The sequence below is a fragment of the Aotus nancymaae genome, unplaced genomic scaffold (genome assembly GCF_030222135.1).
Source record: "Aotus nancymaae isolate 86718 unplaced genomic scaffold, 86718_ANA_hifiasm-v0.15.2.pri h1tg000016l, whole genome shotgun sequence".
Taxonomy (NCBI): Eukaryota; Metazoa; Chordata; class Mammalia; order Primates; family Aotidae; genus Aotus; species Aotus nancymaae.
The window spans coordinates 354,792-376,059 of record NW_026988428.1 but is presented as its reverse complement, the minus strand read 5'-3'; the positions used below and the strand labels follow the sequence as shown (position 1 = coordinate 376,059).

The 21,268-nt window shown below is 40.5% G+C and overlaps 1 protein-coding gene across 4 annotated transcripts in view; it reads left to right on the top strand.

Moving 5' to 3' along the window:
* The window catches only part of NR1H4 (nuclear receptor subfamily 1 group H member 4), an 85,584-nt gene that overhangs the window by 7,545 nt on the left and 56,771 nt on the right, over positions 1-21,268 (top strand). For 2 of the 4 annotated variants that reach the window (XM_012469252.2, XM_012469251.2), the window contains exons 2-3: positions 8,309-8,443; positions 9,327-9,459. In XM_012469252.2, the coding sequence (XP_012324675.1) occupies positions 9,381-9,459 (79 nt within the window). In that variant the 5' untranslated portion in view covers positions 8,309-8,443; positions 9,327-9,380. Of the gene's footprint in view, positions 1-8,308; positions 8,444-9,326; positions 9,460-20,753; positions 20,891-21,268 lie in introns of those variants that run through there. The other 2 variants (XM_012469250.2, XM_012469249.2) reach the window with 1 other exon arrangement.

The following is a 21,268-nucleotide window of genomic DNA, read 5'->3' as shown; positions in this document are numbered from 1 at the left end:
TCAGAAATCCCATAACCTCACTTCCACCACATTCTGTTGGTCAAGGAAGTTATTAGACTAGTTCAGGTCCAAGGATTAGGGAAACAGACTTTGTGCATCGATGGGAGGAGTGGCAAACTCACATTGTAAGAGTGTGTGGGAAAGAAGGCATGAGTAAGAGGCATACTATTTCAGAAGATCCAATGAAGTATTTGAAAAAAGATGACAAGTTAGTCACAGAGAAAGCATTAAACAAATAGCTTCTTGATCATTTTGACTAATGTATATAATGGAGAAAAAGAAAAAATAAACTTTCCTGATTATGAAGAATGACCATTAGGAAGACCAGACAACAACAGCAACAAAACTATTCCTGGTATTTCTAAGAGAAATTAACAATGGGAAATTTGGGAGATTTATTAAAACTATTTCCAGCCCAGCATGGTGGCTCACTTCGGGAGGCTGAGGTGGGCAGATTACTTGAGCTCAGGAGTTCTAGACCAGCCTAGGCAACATGATAAAATCCTGTGTCTACAAAAAATAAAAGAATTAGGTGGGCAGGTAGTGCACACCTGTAGTCCAGCTACTCGGGAGGCTGAGGTATGAGGATCGCTTGAGCCTGGGAGGTTGAGGCTGCAGTAAGCCAAGATCATACTACTGTACTCCAGCCCAGTTGTTTTGAAAGAGACCCTGTTTCTTTGAAACAAAACCCTGAAACAAAACAAAACAATTTCCTGGGTGGTCAATTAATGTATAAAATGGTTCCCATGGGGAGACTGGAAAGCCTATTGCTTAAGAGATTTCCAGTAAAAATGGCTACCATTCATGCATTAGTCTACATTGCGGGGAAACAGACTTAGTTGTTAGGTTTTTTAATGTGACAAAAAAGTCCTTCTTCGGCTCTTGTGTGTACTGTTTTGTATGCCTCTATTCACTAATTTCCATCCTATGGCCCAAACAAGACTGATTCTAAAGGTGGTTATCTGGTAAGGTATAGTATACATTCACTCATTTTTATATTAGTTTATTTATTCATCCAACCATTCATTCATTTACTCAGTTAACAAAAATTTATTGTGCATCTAAGATGTACCTGGCTGGCAGTGTGCTAGGCATTGGAGAGCCAATGTAATCTCTCCCAGAGCTGCTGGTTTAATGGGAGAAACAGAAAACCAAATCCACAAAAACAAAGGTTGAATTATAATAGTGACAGCACTGCAAAGAAGAGGTACCCAGGGCTATGAAAGTCTCCTGGAGCTTGTGTTAAGGAGTTGAGAAGCAGAGCTGAGGGTGCAAAATTTAAGGAGACATTTACTCCCAGGTTCCTGACCCTAGGGGCCTCAACTCCAGGTGCTTCTTCTATGTTTAGTTGGAAATAAAGGTCAGCTCTTGTTTGGGCACCATTGTGTAAGCTGCAGAGAGCACAGAAGCTTCAAAAGCTGTGGATATCTGGTTGATGCAGGTATTTTTGGTATATAGCACTTGCAGGAAGTATGCCTTTCAATGGAGATTTTAGAAACAGCAAAAGAAGTTTGAGAAGAAACAAAATAATACTGTGGGTAAACCCTGTTCTGGCTTACCTGATTGATTTGTGCATGTGAACAGCTAATGCTGAATGCCTTAGCAGAAGTGACCTTACAGAACTGCCCAGTGACCTTCACTAAGGATTGCGGATGGTTGGTGGTAGTCTCATCGGGAGAGCTGCATGAGAGCATGGATTTAGAGTTAGACACGTGTTACATCCCCATTCTGCTTCTTACTAGTAACATGACCTTGGAAAGATTGCTTAATCTCTTTGAGCCTCAGTTTTCTCATCTATGAAGTGTTTATATTAGCCGGTACTTAGCCTATGATAGATTAAATCGGATAACATCATACAGAACCTGCCTACTCATAGAAGTTATTTTAATTTTATTTTTAAAAATTTAATTAAAAATTAATTTAAATATTAAATTTTATTTTAATCTATCACCAAAAAAAACTATGTAGTAGTTACTAAGACAGTAATAAAAATTGTTTGGTTCTTATAGAGCCCTGTCTTCAGAATGATGTGGTCCAGTGGCCGTATTGGCTCACAGCCATACTCGTTGGCCATACATTGTCCTTGAGGTGTCTATGGATTTTGGGAAGTATCTGTTTATTCTAACTCTGTATTTCTCTCCTGGAAAGAACTTCAGTTTGAGTGCTACTGGGAAGACCAAATATATGGAAAAATAAAATGTTTTTTCTTTTTCTAGAACTCTTTTCTCTTTTTCCTTAAAAATATATTTCCAGGTCAGGTGTGGTGGTTCACGCCTATAATCCTAGCACTTTGGGAGGCCAAGGCAGGTGGATTACTTGAGGTCAGGAGTTTGAGACCAGTCTGACCAACATGGCAAAACCCTGTCGCTACTGAAAGTACAAAAATTAGCTGGATGTGGTGGCGCATGCCTGTAATCCCAGCTACTCTGGAGGCTGAGGTAGAAGAATCACTTGAACCTGGGAGATGAAGTTTGCACTGAGCCAAGGTCACGCCACTGCATTCCAGCCTGGGTGACAGAGTGAGACTTTCTCTCTCTCTCCATATATATATATAAAAGAATATATTTCCAGCTGGTTTTGGGCAGAATCTAAGGCTTCCCCTGAGCATAAAATTATGATGGTTATAAAACCTTCATTTTTTTTCCTGCCCTTTAAAAATGGATTACATAGATATCCAACAAAGTGTATACTTTGCTATCAACAACTGAGTTCATTTGAGACAATGTCACCAAGGATGGTGCCTCGATGTGTAGAGTTCAGAGTGAACCGGTACATGTAATCAGTTTTTATCTTCATCTTCCAAGAACTGAGATTCCTCTAAATCAGAGTCAAAGTTACTTAATTGCAGCAGTGTCTTTCCAAGGTCTCCGATTGCAAATGGTTTATGCTAAATCAGAGGAGCTCCATACAGCATGAACTTCCCTTGACACACAGTATCTAAATAAGCAAATATTGATAGCCAGAAAGTGGGAGTCCACGCTACCAGTAACTATGTGTCTTATCACAATAAAAACAAACAGTGCATACCATTTCTGAAATTATTCCTGGGTCCTTAAATTAAGACTTAAGTTACAGTATTTTACAAATACAGTAAAATAAACATTTTCTTTTTCTTTACCCACTCTGAATCTTTTTTTCTTTTCTCTTTCTTTTTCTTTTTTGAGACAGAGCCTTGGTCTGCCACCCAGGCTGGAGTGCAGTGGTGGGATCTCAGCTCACTGCAACCTCTGCCTCCCAGGTTCAAGCAATTCTCCTGTCTCAGCCTCCTGAGTAGCTGGGATTACAGGCATGAGCCACTATGCCTGACTAATTTTTGTACTTTTAGTAAAGACAGGGTTTCACCATGTTGACCAGACCGGTCTCAAACTCTTGACCTCAAGTGATCTGCCTGCCTCGGCCTCCTAAAGTGTTGGGATTACAGGTGTAAGCCACTATGTCTGGCCTTTAACTGCATTTCTAAGGAGATTTGCTTCCCCACTTCATGTGTTCTGCCAGCTGTTGATCATGGCTGTCACCTGACAATATTGTTTTCCTGTCCTCCCTCCCATCTTTCCTGTTTTCCTCCCTTCCTCCCTTCCTTCCTCCTTGCTTTTTTTTTTTTTGGACAGAGTTTCATGCTGTTGCCCAGGCTGGAGTGCAGTGGTGCAATCTCAGCTCACTGCAACCTCCGTCTCCCGGGTTCAGGCGATTCTCCTGCCTCAGCCTCTCAAGTAGCTGGGACTACAGGCATGTGCCACCATATCTGGCTAATTTTTGTATTTTTAGTAGAGATGGGTTTCACTATGATGGCCAGGCTGGTCTCGAACTCCTGACCTTGTGATCTGCCCACCTCAGCTTCCCAAAATGCTGGGATTACAGGTGTGAGCCACTGCGCCTGGCCAATTTTTATAGTTTTAGTAGAGAGGAGGTTCCTCATATGGCCAGGATGGTCTTGAACTCCAGACCTCAAGTAATCCACCCACCCTGGCCTCCCAAAGTGCTGGGATTACAGGCATGAGCCACTGTGCCTGGCCATAATGTTTCTCTTTCTGATTAGGTGTTCTCTCCTCCACAATAGACTGCCCTCTCTACTTGTGCCCTTTGGCATGGAGAATGAGCTGCTCCATTTGTAGAGACAGTCTAATAGAGAAGGCATAGTTTTGATTAAATGGGTATTCACAATACCTAGTAATACACTCAATCCTGAAATTTTAAAAAATGTTTAAAATCTTAAAGTCAGTATAAATTTAAAAAATTCAAATTTATATACCTATTTTAGTGGCAGAAAATATGATAAAATGATCAATAATGGACTCTCAAGTGTAGAAATATGCTACCTTAGGATAAAATTCTGCAGTGAAGTGGAATGGAATGAAATGTAAACTTGAGGAAGAACAGGAATGATTAAAAAGTTTCCAGTTGTTAAAGAATATCTTCATCTATTTCTTAAAAGGATAAGGGAGGGCATAAAGTTGCTATGATATTAATATTTAATTAAATTATTTAAAAGTAATGCAACAACATGTAAAAATGTCAATTTTCATAATATGTCAGAAATTATATTTCTTGCAACTATTTTATTTTTTAGTGAAAGACATTAGATGTCAACCCAAAAACTGTGTTGAAGGAGCATATTGTTTTTCAAGGGTCTTTCAAAAGGTAAATGAGCAAAAGTACTTAAAGACCTCTAGTGTAGAGAATACCCATTACTTATTCTCAACCTATAAAATGACTCCTTATATGGAAATGAGGATTTGAAGGAAAAAAAAAAAGACTTCAGAGCTAAAGTCAAGGGTCTCTGGGATTTCTTCTATTGCAGTTCCTTCCCCAGCATGAGAGTGAAGAGTATTAGAGAAAGAAGGGCACTGAAGTAACTGTAATTAGACAAATAATGTATATGGAAACTCTTGGCAAATAGGCCAAAGCTGCTAATTCAGTAAGAAGCTGTTAAGAGGTAAAGAAAATCTGACTATTATGAGATATATTTAATTAAGTGGGTTTATATCCCCAAGGTAATCTTTACATTTATTCATAGTTTACCTCTAATGCTACTTTGTTTGAATCCCTTCTGTTATTTATTTAAGGCAGGGATTTACATACTTTTTCTGTAAAAGGCTAGACAGCAAGTATTTTTGGGTTTCTGAACTGTGCAGTCTTGTGTTACAACTACTGTACTCAACTCTGCTACTTTGGGGAGAAAAGAGCCATAGACATTCCATAAACAAGTAGGTGTGGCTGTGTACCATTAAACTGTTTATAGGTACTGAATATGAATTTCATATAATTTCCATGTGTCATGAAATCTTCTTCTGGTGTTTTAAACCATCTGAAAATGTGAAACCATTCTAAGCTTGCAGGCTACACAAAAACAGGCAGCAGATTGGCTTTGGCCTGCAGGCAAGTTTATGACCTCTGGTTTTAGACATGGTATTTAAAGGCCCTTTTATACTGAAGAGTGAGAATAATATTCCAGAAGGATACACAAGGAACTGGCCATGGTAATTGTATTTGGGTAAGGGAAATGGGTGTCTGAGCTGGGAAGACTTTTTTTCAGTATACTGTTTGAATTGTTTACCCTGTGCTTGTGTTACCATTTCAAAAATAGAGTTTCCATTTTTTAAGGTCCATTCAAGAATTGTAAACCCAATGAATCTGACTTGAGTGGATCCTGCTAACTATCTGGATTCTAGAGAGTTCTGCCATTAGCTAATTAAGAGCATTCACATGGTGGCTCTCCAGTCAGGGATAATACCTTAAATGGTGCAGACTTAAGGGAACTGGGCTTTTCATTTGGGAGAGCAAGTGATAAATTATGTCCTAAGCTTTTGTGCCAATAGGGCTTATACCATTTCTCCAGGAAGAGCAAGTCAAATGTCATAGAATTTGGCAGAACTAAGCAAGAAAAACAATAAACGCAGATAATTTAATAAAGCTAACATTCCTTGAGAGCTGATTGTATGCCAGGCACTTGATTTGAAGGTGCCAAGTTTATATGAATGTATTGAAGAAAATATATCACAGGAATCCAAACGGAAGATGAGTGTGCCTGGAAAATATTAAAAAGCTGTAATGTGCGGTGGAAGGACAGGGGAGCTTGCTGAACATGGCTCAAGGTTAAAAATAACAGATGTGAGACAAGGAGAGCACAGAGGGAAACCTGAAGTCAGAGTCACAGAGCTGTAATATCCTAGTTTTTAAAGACCAGAGGAAATGGGTCTTAAGTTACAGAGTATAAGTTTGGGTTGAATTTTAGAAAAACTTTCTGACCGTTCACATTGTGGGTTCCTGGAAAATATTATTACAGGAAATTGTGGAATTTCCTATTCCAGAGAGAGGAGGAACTCTAGAACAATAATTGCCTAAATTTTGACCAGGAGTGGGGGTGTTTAAGCCCATTTATTATACAATGTACAGACACATACACACATTTAGCATCATGATTCATATATGTATTCATATATACACATTATATATATCCTTATACAATTGATATGTACATACTGAAATTTGAATTTCCCTAGTTCTCAGCTAGCTTGTGAGTATGAATGAGATCCTGTTAATAGCAACAACTCAACATTTTATTTTTTTTGAGATTTCAACTCTGTCATCTAGGCTGGAATGCAGTGGCATGATCAGAGCTCACTGCAGCCTCAACCTCCCAGGCTCAAGTGATCCTCCTGCTTCAGCCTCCTGAGTAGCTTAGCTGGGACTACAGATGTGCACCACCATGCCCAGATAATTTTTAAATTTTTAGTAGAGGTGGGGTTTTGGCATGTTGCCCAGACTGGTCTCAAACTCTTGGGCCTGAGTGATCCTCCTGCCTTGGCCTTCCAAAGTGATGGGATTACAGGCATTAGCCTGTAAAGTTGTGTTGAGCCAGCAACTCAACTTTTACTGGCTTATTCTTCAGGACCTCCAGCTCTCTATCAAAATCTCCCTCCTCCACAACTCCCCAATTATTTCAGGAATGCCTTGGGACCTCTTCACATTTCTAATTAGGTCTTCTCTGACTGTCCCTTCCATAGACACATTTTGTGTCCATGGGGCAGAGCAGTGCCCAACCAGTAGTTGATTCCTCTGCTGAGCACTTCTACACGGGTTATGGCAGTGCCAGTGCTGTTTCACAGTTGCCCTAGAAGGGCTCTGAGCCCTCTTAGGTTCAAAGATCCACTGTAATAGGTGGCAGAGTTGTTTGAGGACGAGGATGAGGTTGAAATGAGCTCTCTCTTGCCTGTTGAATTGGAAGGATCTGCCTTATACCTCAATGTTTCCAGACTTCATTTTTATTTACAACCCTTTCCTTCTCACCTCTGGATGGTAGGAAGGTCTCCTGAATCTAGTATGGGTTGGTCAAACACAGCTACACTGAAAATTACACGTGTCTATAATGGCTAAGGCTTTTCTTTAGCGGTGAAGTTCATGGTTCCTAGCTCCCCCTAGGTTTAGAATGGATTTTCTCCCAACAAGCCCCTTATATTAATGGATAGTAGAGTTTGGCAGTAAGGCTTGGTGGAATTTGATGGGACTATGCCATTGGTTTACCAGATGGACCCAGATATGCCTGGACCCCACAGTGGACACAGTTTGTGTCTCTTCTCAGGAGACTCTCCCTCATACTTGCTTCTTCAGCTGCTTCCTCTCTGGTGCTTTCCCATCAATGCAGATTGCTCTAGTATCACCCATCTTAAAACTTGCCCTTGAAGCTACATCCTCCTTCAGTTACTTCCCTATCTCTTGACTCCCTGTCTCTTTACACCCAAACCTCTTGACTGCAGCATCCTGGTCTTTGCGTTCGTAAACAGCTTTCATGATAATATATAATCATCTATGTATTTGTGTGATTATTAGTTTAATATCTATTCTTCATTAATCTTGATGTCATGAATCATGAATTCTTTTTCCCTTTTGCCATTTTATCGTCAAATATCTAGCACAGAGTTTAGTGCAGAATAAGTGCTCACTGAATGTTTGTTGCAAGCATGAAACATGAATGAATGAAGCAAACAGGTTTCTGGTGGACTATCTTCCCAGCAACCAAGGGCAGCTGAAACTCACTTCTATTTGAGCTGGAACATTTGGTGAGTGAGAGAGAAAGAGAGACATGAACAGTAAGGAAATCCTAATGAAATACAACTTACCCAAAAAACCCTCTATGTTCTCTTCCATAGCAGCAAATACAGATAGCTATTTCTTTATAAATAAAGCAATTTCGTGTTGGATACAGAATAAAACCTTTGAAAATTATACTCAGAAAACAGCTTGGGAAAAGAGATTGTGACAGCGCACATTATCATTTTTCATTACTTACCCTTTCAAATTACTTCCTTAGGGAAGTAGAAGACATCGTGGAAGGAAGGAAAGAGGGAAAGAAGACCTAGAGACGTAGCTCACAGTGAACACTGCTTCTCTTGGGTTCCTGGATTTCTTCTGGATATTTCCTCAAGATGAAACTTCAGAAACTTCGGTGAGATTTACCATTATTTTTCTTTTTACTGTATCTTTTTAAAAAGCCCAGATCAATACATGACCAACGTGGATCACAACAGTGAAAATGAAAGCCCCTGAAATTTCCTCAAAAAGGCATAAATCAAGAGGATCTCTGATTTTCTGATCTGCTGATATAATGCCTAAATAGTCAAAAACATTCCAGCAGGAAGTGGCTTTAAATTACCATTAATGTTTATAAAAACCTATTCAACTTTATAATAAAGTTTAAGATAATAAATCAGGGATTCATCTCGTTTTAAATCAAGGCCTTTATATTTGTTTCGTTTTTCTAATAGAGACAGAGTCAAAATGTCATCATATCTTGCCCAAATCTCCCAAGGGCTGAAATTTGAATGAAAACATATGGTGTTTTTTTTTGAGACGGAGTCTTGCTCTGTCGCCAGGCTGGAGTGCAATGGCGCAATCTCGGCTCACTGCAACCTCCGCCTCCTGAGTTCAAGCGATTCTTTGGCTTCAGCCTCCCGAATAGCTGGGACCACAGCCACGTGCTACCATGCCCGGCTAATATTTGTATTTTTAGTAGAGATGGGGTTTCACCATGTTGGCAAGGATGGTCTTGATCTCTTGACCTCGTGATCTTTTTTTCAGATAAATTAGAGAGTATCTCTTATGAAAGCACGTATCTTGGGCATTCGTAGGTCCAAATGAGGTATAAAAATGATAAGTATTGAGAAAAGGCTACAGTAAAAGGCATTTTACACACAGAAAGGCTACAGTAAAAGGCATTCAAAGGGAGCCATTTGTACTTTTATAAACTATCTCGCTCTCTTCTTCCCTGCCTCTCCTAACCAACCCTTTCTCCCATCTCCACAATTACAAACTCTGTATTTTCCTTTCAGGAGTTTTTCTTGAAGACTACCATAAAGAAAGTGCATTTCAATTGAAAAATTTGGATGGGATCAAAAATGAATCTCATTGAACACTCCCATTTACCTGCCACAGATGAATTTTCTTTTTCTGAAAATTTATTTGGTAAGTTGTCAAGTTCATTTGAATGTCAATAAAAACAAACTACAATTTGGAAATACATGAGGAAATGCCTAGTGATGAGTCCAACCCAGAGTAAACAACAAGTTTTTGTTCCTTCTAAGCATTCAATCAACATTAGCTGCTCTGCAAAGTAAGAGGTAGATCGGACCTTGGATTCATGGGACCTAATGGTCTTCATTTTTATAGATGAGGACTGCAAGAGCTTTGTGGATTGCTCAAGGCCATGAGACTAGATAATTAACAGAGCAGGGAGTAGAACGTGATTCCCGCTCTAAGGCTAATTCCAATATTATTATAGCAGGTACTAAACTATGAAATCATGATTCTTATGGCTTAATATGATACCTATTAAAGGCTGGGTTTACTTAGGTTATAGCTGTGGTAGATTTCCTTTTGCAGTTCCTCCAGTACTGGGGGATATATGGCACAATGTCAGGATTAGTCATTTAAGCTGGATTGAGGACAAATTGTACTAAGCTGTTTTCAGTAGATCTGTAACTAGATGATACCATAAAATGATATATTGCTCCACTTTATGCATTTATGAAAAGCATCTCATTATAAAGAGTTGCAACTGAGAACATTAACAAAGAGTCAGCCAAGGCAATATTTTGGGTGGGGCAGGGAGCCTTTCTGCCAGTGTTAAAATAATTCTCTTCTGCATAGTAGCCCTCCCGGGAGCCTGGGATGCTCCCAGTTTTCACCCTACATTAATATATGGGCTATGATATACCATAATAGTGAAAACACAAACACTAGAAGTTCCTCAAAGTTCCATGCATGAAGGCATGACCCCTTATTTGGTTGCTGATATTCCTATGAGCTGTTAATAATTTGTGCTGTTACCTATTAGTCATTAGCACTTCAGTGTGTGATAGTTGATGAGGCCATTTTCAAAAAGGGGTCATTATTTATGGGGATGTAATAATTATTGACATGTCTACCTGCCTCCACACAGTACAAATGCATTTAAGGACAGTGACCATATTTCATTAATCTTTTATTATCCAGTGCATATTTAGTATGCATTTGATAAATAAGAGTCCAGTAGTAAATAATAGAAGGGAAAGGAAAAAGAGCTTTAGGGAAAAAGCAGATGTTGATCAGTAACTCTCCGAGAGACCAAAGGCAGCGGTAATTATTTATTAAATGCCAGTTCTTCCAAGTACTTGCTGCATCGTATTTCTTCCAGTTGGCTTATCTTCACCCTGTAGATACAGTCAAGGGCAGTGGGAGGCCCTGCCTCCATGTCTACCCACTTGATCATTTGCTTCTGGACTGCTGGCCCTTCTATGGTTCCTCAGAAGGAAATCAATGTATAAATATCTTAATGAATTTTTCTTCTAGCAATCAGAACTCACAGAATTATTAGAATTGTTGGCACATACCATAGATGAAGGATAGTTTCACTTTTTTTTTTCAAATAAAAACTGCCATTTCCTGTTGTAAAATTTTATGATTGTTGGTTGAGATCTCTGAGCTTAGGCTTCATCATTACTAAACCAATCTATTCAGCTCCAATTTGTATACAGAGAAAAAATTGTAGGGTTTTCCTTACAAGCTAGCCTAATTTTCAGCAAACACACAAGATTTCAAGGTGACTTCAGCAGCCATAAGGTGAAAAAGATGTCAGTAAATACAGAAAAAGCTATGACAATGCCGTCAGGTTAGAAGCATCTAAAAATAATTGTAAGGAAGCACTGTGCCTTCTGCTTTTATGGTGTGGTTCTCTGCTCTCTCTTTTGCCAGACCACATTCTTATTCTGTTTCCTAACACTGCATTTGAGGTTTCTGAGAATATGTAGCACAAGCTGCATGAGCTGCAATGCACAGCTATAATTCTTGGCTAGAGCAGCTTCCTCAACTCTTTATCTGGTTCCCTCTTCTGGCAAGCTAATCTACCATGTGTGACCATTAGGACACCTTTTCCGCTTCTCCAGTAAGCTGTAAAGCCAGGTCTAGGTATTTTTCTTTTCTTTTCTTTTCTTTCTCTCTCCTTTCATCCCTCCATCCTTCCTCCCTTCCTCCCTCCATCCTTCTTCCCTTTCTCCCTCCATCCTCCCTCCCTCCCTCCTTCCTTCCTTCCTTTTCCTTCCTTCCTTCCTTCCCTTCCCTTTCCCTCCCTCCCTCCCTCCCTCCCTCCCTCCTTCCTTCCTTCCTTCCTTCCTTCCTTCCTTCCTTCCTTCCTTTCTGTCACAAAGTCTCACTCTGTCACCAGGCTGGAGTGCAGTGGGGCGATCTCAGCTCACTGCAACCTCTGACTCCCTGGTTCAAGAGATTCTCCTGACTCAGCCTCCCAAGTAGCTGGGATTACAGGCTAAGCATTATTTTCAAATCTCTTTCCTCCAGGCCCTCGGTCTCACTTCACTTAACATACCCAAGCTAAAGGTACGCCAAAGGGGAGGACGAAGAAAATTTGATTCCTTTATTTCCCTTCCCTATAGTCTTGTGTGTCATGATGACATTGATGGCTTCTATGACCCTTTCATGTGCTTAGGGTGGAAAGTACCAGAAAAAAGACTGGACCATGAATGAGTAGTCCACAGGCCTAACTCAGTACTCCTGGGTCTAAGCTATGCCAAGGGTTCAGAAGGGTTAATCCATGGGTTCAACTACCCAGAAAGCTGGACTCTTTTCCAGTGGTTAACTGTGTATTCAAAACAGCAAATGAGGTTAGTGGAATAGTCTATGGATAGCTGTCATTTCTTCTCTTCAAATATTGGGCCCTGACAATTTGCTGGGCCTTGGAATAAAGCAGGGGATAGGACAGGCAAGATCCTAGTGGAGAACAAACTCACGATAAACTTGTAAATAAATCAATAAGCAAAATAATATCATTTTTATACTTATTTGGACCTAAAGATCCCAAGGTAGTGATATGTGCTATGAAAGCAGCAAAACAGGGTGATGCCTTAGTATCTGGAGGGATGGGCTGTTCTAAGTGGTATGGTCAGGAAAGGCCCTTGAGGAGCCCACAATTGAGCTCAGCCTGAAAGACAAGAAGCCAGAGAGAACATTCCAGGAGAAGACAATAACAAGTATAGAGGCCCAAAGTATGAAACGGACTTGGAAGGGCCTTGCCTTCTACTTGTTTTTCTTTTTGTTGTTGTTGTTGTTATTGCCGTTTTGCTTTGTTTTGAGATGGAGTTTCGCTCTTGTTGCCCAGGCTGGAGTGCAATGGCGCGATCTCAGCTCATCACAACCTCTGCCTCCCAGGTTCAAACGATTCTCCTGCCTCAGCCTTCCAAGTAGCTGGGGTTACAGGCACGCACCACCATGCCTGGCCAATTTTGTATTTTTAGTAGAGACGGGGTTTCTCCACATTGGTCAGGCCGGTCTTGAACTCCCAACCTCAGCTGATTTGCCCTACTTGACCTCCCAAAGTGCTGGGGATTACAGGAGTGAGCCACTACACCCGGCCTCTACTCATTTTTTATTTAGGGGTAGACAACTGCTTTCCCAGAGAGTTCTCTTTCCCGTTAACCAGCTGTGCAGCCTTGAGCAACTCCCTCAAGTTCAAATGGTAAAAGTAGATAATCAGGCTGGGAATAAAATAATTATCAGGCTGGGATAATCAGATGGGACCCCATCTAGGTTAAACATTTGAGTCCATAAAAATGTTGCAGTTGTCCATGTCAGGAAGTGGTGATTCAATGGTACTCACCTGGTACACGGCTCAACAAGTCCTTTTAAAGTTGTCCTGGGCATGGCCCTCTTCACTGCAGGTTATTATAAAGGTCATAATTCAATTCCAACTTTAAGGCATTTAGAAGGTGACCTGAAGACAAATATTGACAAGCACTCACCATTGGGTGCTGGAGACACTAATGACCTTTTCAGTGATAACTTGCAGCTTCTTCTAGAGGTGACCATGGGCACCTCACTCTTCACAGGCTATGCTTAAGGTGAAGGGGAAATATCTTCACCCCTGTAAATGTTTATTCCAAAAAACAGAGCCCAAATGAGGACTTCTGTGAAAGCAGTTTATGTGAGAGGTGATGGGGGAGCAGAGGCGAGGGAGTGGGTGATGCCTCAGGGAAGGAGGGAAAACCAAAGAGGTAAGTTGTCAAGATCCCTGCTGTGGGTGAGGCCAACTTGATGCCACTGGGAGTAGCATAGAGAATTGTCAGCGGAGGGGTCAGGGACTGGAGCATATATTAATATTAACTGGCCCCTGGCTCTCGTTAGTTGAGCGTCACCCCATGGGACATTAACTCCCTGCCCTTCTGGACTGTTTTTGAGCTCAGGCCAAGCTGTCTCCTGTGGGATTAGAGAAGTTCTGGGCAGAAAGCAAAGGGATGTGCAGCATGCTCTTGAAATGACAGGCGGTCAGCGTGTGGTCATCATCCGAGCTCACGTATGATCAGCTGCCACATCTATGGCCCAGGTCAGAGACTGGCTGAAGGGATGTCACAGCATCACCAGAAAAAGAAGAAAAGAAGCTTGGACAGAATGGAATTAGAGAGATGGGGGCTGGAATCACCTCTCTGAGGTCCTTTAATTTATTCTGTGGCCAGACATCCCTGACAAACCCAGATGGGAATCTAGCCTGTCAGTAACTGAATCCACATAGAGGCCTGGGGGTGGAAGGACACAGTTACCACACAGAGATTCGTCTCCTTTCCTCTGGGAGATCCTGCAAGCCAGGAAGCTTGGTCAAAGATTAATTTAGTGGATTAAATAAGGCGTCTCTGATGAATGAAGAAGGCAAGGTTTTATGCAATTAATGCATAATAAAAAGTAATAATGACAAAGTCCACAGCTTCCCACTATTTGACACAGTGAATAAGATAGCAGATGGCATATTAACTAAAGTCTATATTTACTTTTAGCAAATTAGGGTTTAAAAACTCAAAAATTACAAAAACGTAAAGACTAAATTAAGAAACAAAGCATTCCAACAATAAGACAGGAAAAACAAAAGAAAGTACCGTCTTATCCTCCCACACTCAATGTTCCCGGTACAGTGGTTCCTGATTCACTAAGCACAGTGACACTGGGAATGGAAATAAGGAATAAAATAGAAGGAAATGAAATCTCAGAGGCAAGGGAGATTCGCTGAACTTCAGTTTTTGCCTCTGTAAAATGGGGATAATAATGTCACACTTCACATGTTGTTGGGAGGAAGGAATGGGCTGTGTGGGAAAGTGCTCTGTACGCTGCAAGGTATCCTAAAATATTATAATTAATCCAGAGTTTGAAATGCAGTTGTTATATTTTAAATTGTTGAAATGATAAACACCATTCCACTCGTTAAAAGAAGGAAGTACTGTTTATTTCAGCATTGTGGAGTGCAAAGAACTTTCAAGGGGCCAGAAAGAATCAACAATATGTAAATAAGGCCGGGTGCAGTTGACTCATGCCTGTAATCCCAGCACTTTGGGAGGCCAGGGTGGGCAGATCACCAGAGGACGGGAGTTCGAGATCAGCCTGGCTAACATGGTGAAACCCCGTCTCTACTAAATATACAAAATTAGCTGGGCGTGGTGGCGCATGCCTGTAATCCCAGCTACTCGGGAGGCTGAAGCAGGAGAATCACTTGAACCCAGGAGGTGGAGATTGCAGTGAGCCGGGATCACGCCATTGCACTCCAGCCTGGGTGACAGAGTGAGACTCAGTCTCCAAAAAAAAAAAAGAAATGTAAATAAATTTCTGGATACCCTAAGGAAGGGAACACATGTTCTGTCTCATGTTTGCATTATTACATTGCTAACAACAGCTTTGGAATCCATGTCTTGTATTGCATTTAATTGTATTTAATAGTCTTTACAGTGTCCTATTCTGATTGAGGCCTATCAAGTGTCAGGAGGTAGATCCTATACAAACCCACTCACTTATCTTTCACTTCCTTTGGTTATTTCTCATTGTCTTATGCTTCACTCAGCCGTGTATGCCCATTTTCTCAGGATGTACTTTACTTCTTTCTTTTTATGTGCTATTTTTATTTTCGTAGAGATAGAGCCTTGCTCTGTCACCCAAGCTGGAGTGCAGTGGCACAATCATAGCTCACTGCAGCCTCAAACTATTGGGCTCAAGCAATCCTCCCTCCTTAGCTTCCTCATACTTTATTTTCATCAGAAGACACTCACTTTGAAATATAGTTCTTCCCAATGTCTTATGCTTAAATTAAAAGAATCTTCCAGATGTTACAGAATCAGTCAGATGTTTTAAAACACAATTAAAGCTTTCGAGATGCAGTTTTGTAGAGTATTTCTGACATTTGATTTCAGGTATTTTTCCATCTCACTGAGTTCAACTCAAGTGAATGTAGTTCTGACTTCTTGGGTGAATTAAAGTTGAAAGTTTCCAAAAGATGGAGAGATACATTGGCTCAGATAAAATGAAGCTTTGTTTTAGCATACTTGAAATATTTTGTCACTGCTGTTTCTTCTCCACAGTTCTCCGATAGCTGTGAGTAGTCTCTAAGGCATTTAATTCACTGTGACTTTGGTTTTTGCTTTCCCAGTGAATCACAGCTCTGGTTCTCTTGTTAGTGGAGTAAAGAAATGACAGAAGGAAAGAAATATTGAATGAGGTTTTTCTTATTACAAAAGCAGGTTACTGCTTCTTTCAGCTAGGGCATATGGAGTTTGGAAAAGGTGTGTAATGAGTCAGAGAGCTGGCCAGCTGGGGGTGATTCCACTGCAGCCTAGGCCTTAGCTCCCAACTTTGAAGACTAAGAAACAGATTTTTAAGGGCACCAAGTTGAAAAAGATTGACTATAAAATCGTATTGCAAATGTATTAACTTGCAACAGCTACTATTTCTTGGGTGCTTTATAGAAACTCATGTGTCAGATATCAAGCTAAGTACGTTTTAGATTTGTTAACAGATTTCCTGGGTTGATTCCAGTCTCTGCCATCTACTACTCTGTGGTCTTGGGCAAATTCCTTAACTTTGTGCAAGTTACTTGCCTTATTTAATAAGGTGATAAGAAGAATGCCTGGCACATCACAACTACTCTATTTGCCATTAAAATTAACTCTCACAACACTCCTATAAGGTAGATACCATTACTATTCCCTTTTTATGGTGAGAAAATGAATATTTAGTGATGTTAAATAATCTGCTTAACATATCATAATTAGTAAGTAGGCAATTGAAATATAATCAGGACAAGGAAACAAAATTCAACATTTAAGTCTCCAGCCTAAGAGAGTATACTCCTATTCACCTTCTCAACTGGGAAGGTCTTTCAATAAGATTATCTTACTTGAAAGTCTGCTGACCATGTATGGTCTCAAGAATGTTCTCAAAAAAAAAAAAAAAAAAGCATTGCCAACATTTACTCTGGGACCTCCCTTTTTTCATGCCTTCATAGCTGGTGCCCCACTCAGCATGAGAGGTACAACAGTCACGGTGCTCTTGAGTACTATACAGAACAGTGCTGTCAGAACTTTCTGTAATGAAGAAAATGTTCTAGATCTTCTTCATCCAATACAGTAGCCATTATTTGCATATAGTTATTGAACGCTTAAAATGTGACTAGTGTCACTGAGGAACTGACTCTAATTCAACTTGATTTAAAAAGCCTGATAAGCTTTGACTCTGTGTCCCCACCCAAATCTCATCTCAAATTATAATCCCCACATGTTGAGGGAGGAACCTGGTGGGAGGTGATTGGATCATGGGGTTGGTTTCCCCATACTCTTCTTGTGATAGTGAGTGAGTTCCCACAAGATCTGGTTGTTTGATAAGTGTCTGGTGCTTCTCCCTTCTCACTCTCCTGCTGCCTTTTGAAGACATGCTTTGCTGCCCCCTCACCTTCCACCATAATTGTAAGTTTCCTGAGGCTTCCCTAACCATGCAGAACTGTGAGTCAATTAAACCTTTTTTCTTCATAAATTACCTAGTCTTGGGTAGTTCTTTATAGCAGTGTGAAAACAGACTAATAAATAGCCAAACATAGCTAGTGGCTACTGTTTCAGACAGCAGAGCTATTCAGGGGAAAAAATCTATTTTTAGGGAAAAATAATATGAGGCAGTTGATTATCTCTAAGAGAAATGCAAAGGGATCCAATCAGTCTTGTTATGAGAATATTCTGTGTGAATTTCACTCAGCAACAAGGGTTTCCTGGGTCAGCTAAATTATCCTGCTCTTATCTAGTATGGATGTTTCTGAGGGCAACAGGCAGGTCCATTTATTTTGGCCAGTGAAAAACTCAGTGGAGAATTCTTGAAATGGAAAATTCAGAATCATTCATCTAGGTTCATATCCTTTGGGTAGCTCTTTCACCTACGATCCTCTCAAGGCAAGGATAGCTCTTGGATTGTGAAGAGGGGAGAATGAGGTCAGAAGTAAACAACGGAGGACTGAAAATGGCTTTGCAGATGGTGACCCTTGATCAAGCAATTCAAACTGAAATATACCCATAGACCACCACTCTTTTCCTCTTTTTTGGCAATTAGGGCAAGTGTACCTTAGTTTTTCAACCATGGGATTTTGAGTCAGAAGACCTGGGTTAAAGTCTCAGCTTCATTCCTTACTAATGGGATGACTATAGACAAATTACTGAAACTCACTGAGTTTAAAAATAGGCTTAAAGATAGTGGATATCACAAGTAATACCTCCCTCAAAGGGTACAAGTGAAGATCTGATGAGATAATGCATATGGAACCGCTTTGTAAACTTGTGAAGGCTATAGAAATGTCTTAGGAACGATTATTCCACTTGTACAGCTCACCTTTGCCTTTTAATACTGCTTTCATATTTACTATCTCATTTTATCTTCAAAACAGACTTAAGTAGGGAAGGAATTATTATCTATGTTTTACCATCTATTGATGTAGGCAAATGGGGCCCACAGAAGCTGAGAAACTCACCTAAGATTACACAGTGCATCTGGCTACATTGTGCTCGAGTTCCACCCTGGATCAACTGAGTCTCCTTCCAAAACCCTCCTTTTTTTTTTTTTTTTTGAGACGGAGTCTCGCTCTTGTTACCCAGGCTGGAGTGCAATGGCGCGATCTCGGCTCACCACAACCTCCGCCTCCTGGGTTCAGGCAATTCTCCTGCCTCAGCCTCCTGAGTAGCTGGGATTACAGGCACGCGCCACCGTGCCCAGCTAATTTTTTTGTATTAGTAGAGACGGGGTTTCACAATGTTGACCAGGATGGTCTCGATCTCTCGACCTCGTGATCCACCTGCCTCGGCCTCCCAAAGTCCAAAGCCCTCATTTCTAAAACACAACCAATAGACTGAAGCTTGATGTCCAAAAGTTATGCTGCAGGATCAAAAATAGAATTATTCCTATTCAATAAGCAACCCAAGGTAGAATATGGGTCCAAAGCTGAGCAATCATAACATAAACATAATGATGATAGGCAGCCACCCATTGTGCTAAGAATTTTATAAACATTATTTTAGTTAATAATCACATATAATTCTTGGAGGTTGTATAGTTATCAGCCCCATTTTACAACCAAGGAAACTGAGGCAGAAAATGGTTCAGGAATTTTTCCATTGTCCACATAGCCAGTAATTGCCAAGAGAACCTGGATGTATTAGTTTTCTGGGACTGCTGTAACAAAGTACCATAGACTGGGTAACTTATGTCACAGAAATTATCTCACAGTTCTGGAGGCTGGAAGTCCAAAATCAAAGTGTCAGCAGGGTTGGCTCTTCCTGAAGGCTGTGGGTGGAAGATCTGCTCCAGGCCCCTCTGCTTGGCTTGCAGATGGTCATCTCCTCTCTGTGTCTTCACATCAATTTCCCTCTCTGTGTTTCTGTCTCTGTAACCAAATTTCCAATTTTTATAAGGATAAAAGTCATATTGGACTTTCATTTTAATTTGATTTTCTCTGTAATGAGCCTATCTCCAAATAAGTACATTCTGAGGTACTGGGGTTTAAGGCTTCAACATATATACCTCCTCATCTTACAATGGTTCAACCTACTATTTTTAGACTTTTCAGTGGTGTAAAAGAGACACTTTCAGCGTAGTTTTCTTTTTTCTTTTCTTTTCTCTCTCTCTTTTTTTTTTTTTTTTTTTTGAGGTCTTGCTCTTTTGCCCAGGCTGGAATGCAATGGCATGATCTTGGCTCACTGCAACCTCTGCCTCTAGGGTTCAAGTGATTCTCTTGTCTCAGCCTCTTGAGTAGCTGAGACCACAGGCATGTGCTACCATGCCCAGCTAATTTTTTGTATTTTTAGTAGAGACGGGTTTTCACCATGTTAGCCAGGATGGTCTTGATCTCCTGACATTGTGATCCGCCTGCCTCAGCCTCCCAAAGTGCTGGGATTATAGGCATAAGCCACTGCACCTGGCAATTTTCAATAAATTACATGAGATATTCAGTACTTTATTATAAAAAGGCTTTGTGCTGGATGATTTTGTTCAACTATAGGCTAATGTAAGTGTTCTGAGCACATATAAGTTAGGCTAGGCTAAGCTATGCTGTTTGGTAGGTAGGTGCATTAAATGCTTTTTTGAATTATGGTGTTTTCAACTTATGATGAGTTTATTGGGATGTAACCATATCATAAGTCAAGAAGCACCTGTATTAATTTGGGGGTGGGAACAACTCAACCTGTAACTCTGTATACAACAGTGGGCCGGGTCATCTGGCCTGCACACATCACACTGTTAAGCATTGTGTTAGTCCATTTTCATGCTGCTGATAAAAACATACCTGAAATTGGGTAATCTATGAAGAAAAAGAGGTTTAATGGACTCACAGTTCCACATGCCTGGGGAGACCTCACAATCATGGGGTAAGGCAAAAGGCACATCGTATATGGTGGCAGGCAAGAGAGAATGAGAGCCAAGTGAAAGGAGAAATCCCTTACAAAACCATCAGATCTTGTGAGACTTACTACCACAGGAACAGTATGGGGGAACCAACCTCATGATTCGAGTTTCTCCTACCTATCCCTCCCACAACACGGGAATTATGGGAGCTACAATTCAAGATGAGATTTGCGTAGGGACACAGCCAAACCATATCAAGCATTATGCTTTAAAATGCTTCCTGATATTATAAAATTATACCATTCTGCCACCTTTTGGTGGGAACAAATGTCAGGACCCAGAGCATGGCACTTGACCTCCAAGTCCAGTTTTAGAGCCACTGAACAGAAACCCACCCTCTAAAAGTTCTTAAATTGTAAAAATGTTCCCCAAAAATGTTTATCTAAGAGACTGGTTTCCAGCTTACTAGGCAATTTGGCATTGAGGACTTTTCTCATAAACATTTACAAATATTGTGCTCTGTAATGAAGTTAATCAGTAAACCACACAACCTCTGGCCTCTCTCTTACTCCTTACCTAGTCTCATTTTCAGTTGCTGTGAATAAGCTAAGAATGGTAATGCAGTTTCAGGGGTTAGAAAATCCAATTCAAATTAGTCCTCACTGCAGCTGTACGCCGCCAGGATTTTTCACAGAAATGATGAGTATGAAGCCTGCGAAAGGTAGGACACCGTTCACAGGTGCTCTCAGGTCGAGCTCTTGCAACTGGACTGAGGAAATCTGGGGACTTTGATTGGAAATGACAGCAACAGATGTCTGTCAAAGATGGTGGCTCAGTCAGACCCAGAAGACTAGTGTGGGAGTTTGGATTGGGGTGATTTTTAAAGGGTTCTAAACAAATATTTTTAGGGGATGAAAATCTAAGGATGTTTCCCCTAAAATTTTTCATAGAATATTATGTCAAATTAGCACCATTATTTCAAACCAAATGTTAAGACAGTTCTAACTAATATCAATGAACACTTGAAAAACATTTTAATATACATCATTTAATGCAGTGTTTTTAAAATGGCAAGTCTCAGATCCCAGGGGATCACAAC